This window comes from Sceloporus undulatus, chromosome 2, assembly GCF_019175285.1.
Source record: "Sceloporus undulatus isolate JIND9_A2432 ecotype Alabama chromosome 2, SceUnd_v1.1, whole genome shotgun sequence".
Lineage (NCBI taxonomy): Eukaryota > Metazoa > Chordata > Lepidosauria > Squamata > Phrynosomatidae > Sceloporus > Sceloporus undulatus.
In genome coordinates, this window is record NC_056523.1 from 170,935,969 (window position 1) to 170,949,346 (window position 13,378).

The 13,378-nt window shown below is 42.1% G+C and overlaps 1 protein-coding gene across 1 annotated transcript; it reads right to left on the reverse strand.

The window, feature by feature from the left end:
• Nucleotides 1-1,619: 1,619 nt before the first annotated feature.
• Nucleotides 1,620-11,501, reverse strand: GPR182 (G protein-coupled receptor 182). Its single transcript, XM_042454271.1, has 2 exons — nucleotides 11,227-11,501; nucleotides 1,620-4,309 (listed from the first exon to the last, which is right to left on the reverse strand). Exon 2 carries the CDS (start codon nucleotides 4,289-4,291, stop codon nucleotides 3,221-3,223), a length of 1,071 nt encoding a protein of 356 aa, XP_042310205.1. The 5' UTR covers nucleotides 4,292-4,309; nucleotides 11,227-11,501; the 3' UTR covers nucleotides 1,620-3,220.
• Nucleotides 11,502-13,378: the final 1,877 nt, after the last annotated feature.

The following is a 13,378-nucleotide window of genomic DNA, read 5'->3' on the forward strand; positions in this document are numbered from 1 at the left end:
TTGTTTTTGTTTGTAGTAGAAACTAAGCAATTCACTTTTTCTTGCTGGGCAGTACAGTGGGCCTTCCACATTCTCTGGGGTTAGGGGCACAGGACCACTGTGAAAGTGGGAAACAAACCAGAAATAATAATAATAAAAAACCCTTTTTTATTCAAGAGAACAGCTCTAGGAATCTCTAGGTCCTCAAGTGCCATATGGTCAGCATCCACTGAAACATGACCATAGAATCATGCTGGGGGACCTACAAGTGTTTTCTCTAGGCGTGACTCTATGGTGAATGTACAGCAAAATCATGCTGGAGAACCTAGAGATTCCTAGAAAGAATATTTTAATCAAATCTGTGAATAATGAAATCCACATATATGGAGGGCCAATTGTATATGGTAATGAAAAAAAGAAACAAACAGCCTTCCTGCCACACGCTGAAGAAGCACTGTACTCCTGCAGAGCTGGATCTAAAGTTCTCTGGATACTAAAGGACCTGCGGGATAGCTGGAGGGTTGTTCAAGTTTGCTCTGGGATTTAGCACATGAAGTCCCTCTCATTACTTCTGCAAGTAATACTTTTCTTTGCATATCAGACAACTTGGGGAAAGCAATGTAAAAGCCCCAACTAACAGCTGGTTAGGAGGCCAGGCAAGAGTATCTGAGTGTGCGCTTTTAAACTCTATGTTTATGTTTTATGTCATAGCAACAAATATGTCTTGGATTGTTTCTGCTCAAATATAGTTTTGGTTTGATTTGTTCTTTCTTGGTATCTGGTGGGTTGATTTGATGATCTAGGTAAATGTTCATAGATGAAATATGGTTGAAAAAATTAAGTAAGCATTTCTGGAATATCCAATCGTCTTTGACCTGAGCTTTTTAACCTGAACTCCCAAGTATTTTATTATTATTATTTTTAATCCAGACATTTATATATGTCCTTGAGCCCTGGATAAGTGCCCTGATTCCCTCTTTTTAAAAAGTGATTACTAACTGCGTTTCTAGTAATATCCACCTTAATCTTTTGTTCCTGTTGTTCTGAGATTAAATTTGGCCTCAATCTGTGTTCTATCAGGCTGAAGGTTGGATAGGATGTTCTAAGAACATTTTGCTCAGCACTTCTTCCCATGGTCCATCTTGACCTCGAAGAAAATGCTTTGACCAGTCAGCTTTCAGAGTGCTCAAAAGCACATGGGCCAAATCATGGCATTTTTTTTTTTTTGGTAGATGTGCTTGTAATGGAAACATCAAGGCCTATTCACATGACTGAACATGTGGCACTAATAAGATCAAGTAAAAAATTCCATGTATGCTGGCTCAAAATCCAGGGCTAGTTGGTTATGTACATGTACCATTCTGAGGATACAACATCACAATCAGACTGAAGTGCTAGTTTTGGTGAATGCGGTTGGCTGAAACAGGAAGAAATTTATTAGGTTCTCTGCAAAAATCCCATTTCACTATTCCCTCAAAAAGGCTTTATTTATTTTTAAAAAATGTTCTTTCTCCACACTGATCATTCCACCCCTTGTCAACTGTGTGCCCTCCTCCTCTCCCTGGTTTTGTCTGTCTAGTGTGAATAATCTGAACAAAGACCATGCTACTTGCATGCTCTGTTGAGTAATTAATATTTAGTAATAGGACTGACATCTTTATTGAAATTCCAGGTAGCACAAGCAAACTTTGCTGTAGATGTTCCTCTGATGAATAAAGACTAGATGGCACAACTCAGGGTGAAAGGAATCCAGGAGGGAGTGATGTAACATTTTTCACAGTAGCAGATGCAAAAGGTAGAGGCTGAGAGGCAGGCTGGAACTCCTACAAACAATGCAAAGCTTCCAATGGGACCCATCAGAGGGAATTCAGAGCCCCAACATTGCCTGAGGACACAGCTGCTTAGCCATGTTCTTTCTTGACACTACAAATTCACAGTCTGGTCTATCACATTTCATTGGCTTCACATAATAGGCTTGCATACAAACTGCTGGAACTGAACCATTTGTATCCTTGATTTCCTAGTACATATTTACATTTTCACAATTTTGTTCTTTCCACCATGAGAAAGTGGAAACTTGAAAACTACCGGACTTACTCTTAAATCAGAAAAATAAAACCAGTGTGTGTGCGCGCGTGTGCGCGTAGAATACAGAAATTTCTCTGCAGCAGCAAGATTTTCTGTGCAGGAAACGACCGAAACAGATGGCTTGATGCCAACCCTTTGAATGCCAGGTTTGGACAGCAGCAACTGCATGCTACAACCTGGCTTTTTGCCAGCACAAAAAGATACGGCATATGCTTTTTGAGCTGGCAAAAAGCCGGCTTTTCCGCTGTGGCAGCAGCTTTGTGGCACTCCTGTGGCGTGTAGTACATAAACACTGCTCTGCTGGAGCAACACAAAGCTACCTGTGGTGTGGTCAGGTGGCCAGTATGATGCCTGCTTGGAGGCAACATCAAAGCATGCAATATCTAAATGCCGCTTTTTGACGCCATTCCTAAGCCAGCGCAAAGGGGCTGTCTGATTTGCCCCTTTATTTCTTTGCACAAAAGGGCGTTTTCTGTGGGGAAGCAAACAAATAACCCCATGTGAGTTTCTCAAACAAAATAAATCCTGAACTGCAAAGATTCTTACCTGTCCAGAATTCATGTCAGTAGTTTTCTGTGGGTTTTTCAGGCTATGTGCCCGAAGTCTGGAAGAATTTATTCCTGATGTTCTGCCTGCATCTGTGGCTTCAGATCTCTGAAGATGCCAGCCACAGATGCAGGCGAAACATCAAGAATAAATTCTTCCAGGATGTGGCCACATAGAAAACCCACAGAAAACTATGGATGCACCAAAGACTCGGGAAGTGTCCATGTTGACAGGGCATTGTTTTTAGAATGAAATTTTCATTCAAAAATGCACAGACAAGAGGAGAGCCACAGAAATATGCATTGTCACCACTGTAATTTCAGGGCAGCAGAAACATTAATTACCATATTTGTGGGGTTGGAGGGAAGGTGAAATGGAGGAAGGTTAATGAAAACATAACACCCAGTTTGTTAAATTCAGCTGATCTGTCAGAACAGCAGACCATGCCTTCCCATATTTCATACTGCATGGTTTCCTAGATTCCTTGAAGTAAATACTCCCAACAATTAGAACATCTTAATGGTCCTCTGCCTCTGCCAGTGGGACAAATCTCTGAATATGCTGGGTCCTGCATATGGCCAACTCTGGCCATAGAACAAAGCATGCATTAATTTGGTGAGATGTCTTTTGTGATGACAATAGAATGCTGGGTGCTGGAGGATCCCTCTCTACCTCTCTGATCCATCTGATCTTTGGGGATGTACCTGACCACAGCCGAGATGAGTTTTCCTCGGAAGTTTTTGCTCAGGAAGTTGTATAAGATGGGATTGACCACACAGTGGACAAGGGTGAAGCAGTCTACAATGTCATAGAAGAAGTAGAGGAACTCAAGCAAGTGGCAGTGGAGGAAGATGTTGGTATCTTCAAGTGTGAGCAAAAGCAGAACCAGCTGGAATGGCAGCCAACTGATCAGGAAGACTATGATGTAGGCATAGATGAGGAGACAGTGCTTCTTGCTCTCTGGCTTGTTGGAGCTTCTGATGTGCCTGGCAGTCAATATGTTGAAGACAGCCATGACAGAGAAGGGGATGAGGAACCCAATGAAGAGAGTTAGAAGGGTGAGAGTCAGGGCCCAGGCACTGTATGTCTCAAGGGGGGCCATGAAGAAACAGAATGGCTCAGTGGTGTCGGTTAATTCCATGTGCGCTACCTCTGGTAAAGGAACAATGGCAGCAAAGGCCCATATGCAACAACAAGCAATGCGTCGCACAAGATGCTGATGTTTGTGCCAAAAGTGTGAAGATGTTGTCAGTGATACATAGCGGTCGACACTGAGACAGGTAAGAAAGTAGATGCTGCTGTACATGTTGGCAAAGTAGAAGTAATGGGTGAAGCGGCAGAGAAAGTCTCCCCAGAGCCAAGTATAATCAAGCATGACTTCCAGCATCCAGACTGGTAAAGAAAGGATCACCCCCAAGTCTGCAATGGCCATGTTGAAGATGTATAAGTTGACCAAATTTTTGTGGCTTCTGGTTTGCCAGTTCACCCAGATCACCAAAAGGTTTTCCACCAGCCCCACCACAAAGATGATAAGGTAGAGGACAAAGAGGAACACCCGCTTTATGTTCTCATCCAGCTCCATATTACAGTAGGTGAAGGAGTGGTTGAGCAGATGGAAGAGCTCTGTCAGGTTGTGGTACTCCTCATTGAAAGGTGAGAGAGCCTCGGTTTCCCCCATTTTGAGTGGGAAGGTGAACTGTAAGAAGAAATAAATAAAGGAGTTGTTGAGTATTAGTACATCTAGGTCATGTTTTCCTTCCTAATCAGAATAAATAGGCAACCAAATATCAACACTCATTAGGATAATTGCAAATCCTTCATGTCTTGGGGTTTGATTCTTTTATAGTTTGTGTTTGTGCAAGAGAGACACTTGGTGAAAGTGGAAGAAACCACTAAAAGTGGAAGGTCACTTTTCAACTTGACTGCAACAGTGTTTAGAGAGGGGATGTCTGGCTGAACCACAATGAAGTGAATCTGAGCTTGCCAATATTATTTGGGGAAGGGGGCAACAACTCCCTGAACCTTCCAGCTGCAGGTTTCTGGAATTTGTAGTTCTACAGTGCTGTCTTGGATAGCTCTGGAAGGAACACACTGATGACCATCTAACTAAAAGATTGTATGTACAGCACTGTGTAAATTTACAGCGCTTTATAAATAAAAGTTAATAATAATAATAATGACCAGCATCTGCTGTCTGTAGAGGTAGAACTGCTACCTCTATTTACCACCACTTGTCTTTTCTGCTTGGTGGGAATTAGTGGGAAGAACAACTGAACACAGAGCAAACAAGTCCTTAAGGGAGCAAACAGGCTTGCGAGATATACTTCTTTTAAAAAAGAATGGGTTTACTGTAGAGACTGGAGGATAGCATGCTGCCATTGTGAGCTCCATATGGCATCACAGGTGCCAGCTCGATTGACTAGAAGTCAGAGTTTGCCCCTGAAGATGCACTTAAAATGAGAAAAGCCTAATCTATCCCCCCAATGGCAGCACGTTATCCTCCATTTTCTGTCGTGAACCTATTCAGATCTAGGTGATCCAAAGACAGCTTTAAACCATGTGTGGATGGCACCTCCATAGAAAGCTAATATCTTCCAGCCACACACATGATGGTTGCAGTTAAGATTGCCTTATAAATTGCAGAATTTGTTTTTCATTGGAGTACATGGAGCTTAAATCATGACTAATGTGTTCCTTTAATTTAAATTGGATTTAAATTAATCTAATTTAATCTCCATCTTAATCAGAGCTCATAAAATTTACTTTCTGGGACAACAAAAATGGCCCCGCTAGTTATGGAATTCTGGGAGTTAAAGTCCATAAATTGTAACTTTTGTACATAAATCTTAAAATGTGCAAGAGATTTTGAAGCAAACCTCTCTAAGCTTTTCATTGAGCTACGGTTCACTGTATTCCTTGTTTGTGGGCAATGCCTTTTACATTTGCAAAACTGTTGCCTGTCAATTTATGGTGACCCCAATTTACCAGAATGTCTGTGGGAAATTCCTCTCGCTAACCTGTCACTGACAGAGAGTCATGATGCTATGATGTGGTTTTGCTAATTTCTTCCTCTGAAATATAGCCTACAACATGATATTCATTGGCAGCCTCCCATCCAACTACTAACCAGAGCTGACCCTGCTTAGCTTCCAGGATCAGATAAAGATCTGGTGCCTTTAGATAGATATAATCCCCCAAGTTAATTCTCAGGAGAAGCCTGAGATCAGCTACATGCAAAGCAAAAGCAACCCATGCTCTTGTGTTGTAGGTCTCCCTTCCAAAATGGATACTGTATTTCCCCTGCTCCTTTCATTTAATTGCATAAAAGTCCTGCTCTAAACATGAGAATAGGTCATCAGAAGACTTTGAAGAATATCATTCACCCTGTTTCACTCTAAAAAGACACATGGAGAGCTGACTGCTTTTGCTTGAACTTGCATGTTGCTCAGCACTCTTCAGACCAGAAAATTACATGGCCCTCCAAATGCCATTGGACTGCAGCATCCATCATTCCTCACCATTAGCTGTGTTGGCTAGGGATACTAGGAACTTCAGTCCAAAAAGGGCAACATGGTTACCATCCCTGCTCCAGACAAACAAGGCACTAACCTTAGTTTTCTTTGTCACAGGCAGGAGGCCACTTGAGCCTATAAAATGGATGTAATGTACATATGCATTTACTAATTACACTTCTATATTACTTTTCTGCACATGTATTGAGGACATTTGCTGCTTAAAATAAGGGCTTGTATAAGGGTAATTCCGAAGCAACTTGCTACTTTCATTGGCAAATGGTTGAACTTCAGAGGTTCCCAAACTTTGGTCCTCCAGATGTTTTGGACTTCAGCTCTGATTTCTTGACTGTTGTTCAAGCTGTTGGGCTTCTGAAGACTGAAGTGCAAAACATCTGGAGGACCACAGTTTGGGAACCACTGGACTAGATTAACTTTGTCCCCCTTCCAACTCTATATAATTTTACGATTGCATGATACTAAGCAGGAAGAGATGGAGAGTGTAAGGGACACTTTAATAAAGTTATATACTATCTTTTTCATTCCACAAGTATGCTGCAAATGTAAGAATGGATTTCTGAAATGCAGCCAGAGAGTCCATCCTGTGGATGATTTGTGTTATACTGAGGGGAAAAAACACTGTTCCTCTGTCAGTCAGTTTGGGTTCTGGACAGGAGAAGGTTGGGTTCTTATCTCCACTCAGTCACAAACTCATTCAGAGACCTTGGGTCACTTGTTATCACTCAGCCTAACCTACCCACAGAGGTAGAATTCAAAGATGTAGCTGTGCTAGTCTACAGAATTAGTACATAGAGAGATCTTGTAGAACCTTTGAGATTAACTGAAAGAAAGAAAGAAAGAAATCTTCACATACCAATGGCATATATATGTCTGTATCTGGCTTCCACTCCACCAAATGCATCTGAGGAAGTAGATTGAAGTCTACGAAAGCTCATACTGCCAATTTCTTTCTTTCAGTTAGTCTCAAAGGTGCTACAAGATCTCACTACCTCACAGAGGTGTGATGTGAGAATAAACTGAGGAGGGGGACCTATCTATGGCCCTATACAGACAGGCCAAAATAAAGCTGCTTTAGGTCACTTTGGAGGTATGGTGTTTCAATGATGCATGCGTCCTAAGAGTCTGGAAGCTGCACCAAAGCTGCACTCCAGTCCTTGGGATTGGAGCGTGGCTTTGGTGCGGCTTCTGGACTATCTTTCTGGCCTAAGCAAGACTATTGGGCATTTCAAGAATGCTTCAGAAAGATAGTCCATGTGGCAAATAAAATAATTCACCTTACCTCCTTAAACAACCAATTCACACATACTATTTTACAACCTTGATTGAATTTTTACAGTATATTCTCACTGGTTTCAGAGATAAACATCTGATACAGTATTATGACTTTGCTTTAAATTCTGAGCTTCTTCTGAAGGGTGAGATCAGGAATTGAGCCTCAGTGGGTAAAGGTATCAATCTTTATACATGTTGGTCTATATTATTATTTTTAATGAGTCAGGCATGCATTTACAAACAGATGTCATACTGATATACTTTCAGAGGGCTGGGACAGCTTGCATATACACTTGCCGGTTAATTCATCGGTTTGCTTCTGCATAATTCAGCTGGCTCTCCATATCCACAAATTATTTATGAATGGATTCAACTATCCATGGTTTGAACATATTAAAAAAATACAAATTTTTGAAAAGCAAACTTTGGTTTCGCTATTTTATACAAGGAATATCATTTTAATATGCCATTGTATTTAATGGCACTTGAACATCTACAGATTTTGGTATCCATGGGGGTCCTAGAACCAAACCTCACTGGATACCAAGTACCTGTAGACCATTGACACAATACGACATCTTTTCCCCTAGTGCCCCAGATAATGGGAGGTTAAGTCTGACACATCTGTAGGGCACTAGGTTAGTAAGGTCTGAAGTATGGGGCCAAGGCAAACTGACAACAGAAGACAGTGAGAGATGGTATGCTGGTGCCAAGATAGGAGAACACTGGACAGACTGGGAGTAGAGAGTATTTTGGCTGGGAGAGAGATATATGTTGGTTGGACAGGAGAAGCTAAGAGCTGGAACTGGAACAAATATTAGGTAATGGAAGCTGCCAGTGCAGAAGGAGAAAGGAATTTTTGCATGCCCAACAATTTTGATATGGCACACATCAGTTTAAAAAACATTGGCTGTCTACATGTTGGAACACAGTCAGGAAAAATTACTTTTTTAGATTACAGTGTCCTTGTTGGTTGGAGGATTCTGGCAGCTGTAATCCCTGGAAGTAATTTTTCCAAAGTTTTGCGTCTTCTCTTTATTGTCCATTGGGATGTTCCTATGAGTCCACCTAACAGAATACACTGTCTTCTTTGGCTGGTGGCAGGTCCTCTGAAGTTCCAGGCAGGTAATGTGCAACTAGCACTGCCTAGAATATACACAAGATTGAACCATGGTTTAGCCTTAGAGGACAAATGAAATCTGCCTGATCCTGAGGCAGACCACTGGCCTATCTAGTCCAGTGCTGCCCACTCACACTGGACAGTCTCTAAGGTCTTTCCTAGCCCATCCACCTGAGAGCCTCTCCCTGGAGGTGGCAGGGACTGAACTCAGGACCTTACTGGGTACAAAATGCTTCCATGTTAACGTAGAATTTCCTCTTTGCTTTCCCAGTATGAATTAACATCCAGACATGCCATTCAAGGAAAGTTCACAGTTATTTTTAAAGTGGTTTTGCAAACGTTTCTTCAGGAGGGTTTTCCATACCTGAATCCTGAGACCCTTTCATTCTGGAGATTTCCAGAAATGGGATCTGGGATGTGTTGTTGCTGCTTCAAAGGATATGTTTTTCTACTGAGCTATGGTCCTACTATTATTTCCCCACAGACTGATTTTTAATGAATTTATAAGAGACTGGATTAATCCTAGCAACAGACAGTGATATCTTAAAGTGGTCCAGATGGTAGTTTTTTTTAATTAGGCTGAATGTCTGCTTCAGTAAGTGAATGGCTGGCCTTTGGATTCCACAGAACTCTTCCTTTAAGGAAGAATAAGAAGCCTGAAGTAGGATCTGGCTCATGAAGGGATAATTGTCCAGTGGCAATTTGTGTTTTTTCTTTCAGTAAACAGTAAATTCATTTAGTAGTTAGTCCAGATTTTAAAGGATTTTTTTCAAGGTTCTGAATCCTATGTTTAAACTTTTTGTCAGCACCTTTAAGGAGGAATAAGAAGCCTGAAGTAGAATCCAGCTCATGGAGGAATACAGTAATTGGATAAACCCAGTGGCAATTCTTGGTTTTTTTTTCTTTCTTGCAGTGAGATAATAAATCTATTTAGTGTTTCAGTCCAGATTTTAAAGAATCTATTAAATGTTCTGAATCTTATGCTTAAACCTTTTGTCAGCACCTTAGACATCTCTTTTAAATTTCAATTAAATTTCAAATTTAAATTTCAGACTGAAATACAAAGTAGTACTCTGTGGGAGCCACTAGCTAAATTACAAAATGTTGTTTCTTCTGTCTACTCAAATAAGAGTTTGGTTGAAGAAAGATAAACTGTTTTAAAGAAATTTGAAAGTGGTTTACAAAAGATTTTGCCATATTATTTCAGCTCACTGTTACCTCCAGTCAAATAGGCTTTGTAGTTTTTCCTGTAACAATAGAAAACTCTATCAAGTGTTTAACATAAAGAAATGGGATGAGCATTGTTGCTGTTGTTATGTTGTTATACTGGGACTCAGCTACAATGCTATACATAGTAATTTGTTGCTAAATGCCATCATGTTGACTTCCACATATGGGTTCCTTATGAATGTGAGACCTCCAAGTCACCCTTTTATCAGCAGCCTTGCTCAGGTTTGCAAACTCAGAACCATGGTTTCCTTGACTGAGTCTATCCACTTGTAAGGCAATCTTCTTTTTGTTCTGTCTCCCAATATTAACCAAGCATAATCCTTTTTGCTAGTGAGTTGTGTCTCAAATTGCCTTTAAGAAGATTTTCACATGGGCAAAGTGATAGGATGCTCCCATCATTATCACACAATTGCGCAAAGATTATCAGATGACTTCCCTCACGATAATTGTATTATTGTCTTGTGAATAAAGCGGAATTCTAGCATCAGTTTTCATTCACGGGAAAGTCCCATGAATAAAAAATGACAGGAGAATTCCTCTTTTTTCATGGGATAATAACACGATTATCGTGATGTCGTCTGATAACTTTTGTGCAATTGCACAATAGTGACAGGAGCATCCTGCTATGCTCCCATCACTTTTGCCCATGTGAAAATCTTCATAAAGTCTCTAACCACACCCCACAGCATAACAACACCTACTGCCTGTCTTCAACCTTATTGAATCAGATAAGTTACTGGTTTGGACTACATATTCCAGAATCCACTAGCATGCATGGCCAGTTGGTGTGCATTACTTCAGAAATCGAAATGCACAGAGATAAAATGAGTGGCCAACCTATTTCTGTGGGACAACTGACACAGACAGTGGGAAAGTTTGGCACATCTGAAGGATCCATTGGCTGGCTGTAGTATAGCTTTTTGTTATTGCCTAGCTAGGGCTTGGCAAAGATACATTCTCTGGATTGCAATGCCAAGAATTTCCTGGATCAGCATGAGCACTGGTAATGCTGGTTGGGGGACTCTTGAGGAGCAATCTAACCAAGTAATTTTTCCAGGCTATGAAGAAGATGTGTGAAAATGGAGGATGATGGTGGTGATGATAGGAAGGCTAGTGATATTTATTTATATCACAATCTTTTCCCCAACCTTGGGACTTAAGGTGGCTTCCAAAAATGGAAACAAAAGCTCACATCAGTGAACAAGATCCACAATTGGGCAGCCTCCTAAATTAAAATTTAAAATGAAAATGAAGCAGTCACTGGGCTGGAGAAAAATCATTTACTTTCTCTAGAGCATTCGTAGGAAGGAAGAGAAAGTCCTGCATCTTAGACAGAAGGAAATCTGGCATTCATAATAGAAGTGCCCCTAGAAATGTTTCTCTCCAGGATACAAGCTGATCTGCTAGCAAAAGATTTTGCTTCTGGAACAAAAAACAAGAGACGGGTGCACTACTTACCTTACAGAGAAACAAAAGTGATCCGGGAGGTTTGCAGTGAAGGATTCCTTGCCTTCTGTCTCCTCAGTGTGGTACTTTCACTGAGTCTGTGGTGCAGACTTTGCAGGAAAGTGTGTTTGCTGCTGGGGGGCAGGCTGGTGTGAGGGTGCTTTCCCTATCTCCTCTACACAGGAAATGAGCACAGTATCATAACCTGTTACCCTGAACACAAGGCCTTGGCACAAAAGGAACGGTCTAACATGATCCCATTCCTGGGACTTTTCTTGCGTGCCACATACACATGCACACCGACATTGAGGATTATCTCAAATGGCTGGGTGCCAGGGACGGATATATTAGCCTGACTGTTGGGGGAGGGGGAGAGGCATGGCAAAATCTTTCTAAGAACTACAAAGAGGATGTTGGGTTTCCTGAGGTGGATATCCTTTCTCTGAAATATTTTTGCAAAACCAGGTTTCCTACCCAAAGAAGCAGCCAGCCCACAAAGACAACAACAGGAGAGGTATGGAATGCCAAAATACCAGTAATGTCCCAGAGCGCATGTTCTAAGTCAGGGGTAGGCAACCTTTTTGAGCCGGGGGCCGGGTTGCTGCCCCTCAGACAACTGGGGGACCGAAGCCAAAAAATTAATAATTAAATAATTTTTTTTAAAAAATTAAATAAATAAATAAACCGGGGCTGATGTAGGACAAAATTTTCAAATGGAAGACACATTTTTTTAAAAATGGAGGACACGTGAAAAAAATTGCTGATTTTTAAAAAAATGTTAAGATAAATGCATGTTTCTGAGGCTTCTATAGACAATTGCCCCACCATGCTCCCTCGCGCGAGAGGCCAAAGGCCCCGGCGGCAATCGGTGGCAGGACTGGGCTGGGGCCGGTCTCAAGGCCTCGCCGGGCCGCATCCAGCCTGCGGGCCGCAGGTTGCCTACCCCTGTTCTAAGTTGTCATCAGGAGTGGCCACATGGCCTCCAGGGTGGCTCTTAGCAAGTGGCTTCCTTTCGCTTTGCTTTGCCTTTCCCTCTCAGGGTATGCGTCTAAATGCATCATGATGCCTTATATATTTTAGATATTTGGACTCTGCTGAATCATAGAATTCTTTCACACGAGACACCGCACTGGAATCATTGTCCAAACGTTTCAGAAACGCAGAGGTGGGATAACTGGTTGGGCTTCTGAAGTATCATTGAGGCTTCCTGCTCTTCTCCCGTTGATGAATCATTTGCAGAGCAGCCATTTTTGTAATAATGGACATTCCTATTATAACAGAAATGGCTGCTCCATGAATGATTTGTCAATAGGAGAAGAGCGGAGCACGCTTCAGTGACACTTCAGAAGTATCCCACCTCCGCACTTCTGAAGTGTTTGGGCAACAATTCCAGCGTGGTAAGTGTCTCGTGTGAAAGTGTCGATAGAGTTGGAAGGGACCACAAGGGCCACCTAGTCCAGTCCAGTGGTATCACCAGATAGCTGCAGAGGTGCAGACCACATCAGGTGATACTCTAGAAGAGGCGTGACACCCCAGTGGGGCTCTCTTTCTACTGCAATTGAGGGGCCAGTGCACCCTTTGTGGCTTCAGTGCCACCTGATTTTATCCCCTGGGAAGGCAAATGCACCCCTTGTAGCTACTTCACCAGTACATCTCTCTCCCCTGGGGATGAGAATATATGAAGGAATGTCACGTAGAAAAAGAGCAAACTTGTTTTCTGCTGCTCCAGAGATGAGAACACAAACCAGTGGATTCAAATGACAGGAAAAGCTTCTACCAAACATTAGGAAGAACCCTTTTAACTGGAAGAGTTTGACAGTAGAATAGACTGCCCTGAAGGGCAGCAAAAGTGAATGTGCCCCTCATGGCTTCTTCACTGGCCTGGCTCTCTCCTCAGGGAAGGTGCCAAGGTGCCAGTAAGGGCAGTCAGTGAGCAAGGGATCAGAAAAGGAGGGTGAGGAAAGTTGACCTAGCCACCTTCCCGGCAAGCCTCCCTGCACAGGCTGTCACCAAGCCTGGTGACTTCGCTGGTCCAATCCCCTGTGATGAAAGAATGTAGAACTATGGCCTGAAACAGATAGGCCAAAAAGAGTGGCTTCCAGCCACTTTGGGGTATGGCGTTTACATGATTCATTACCTCTCCTTCCAGGTCATCCGCTTCGGC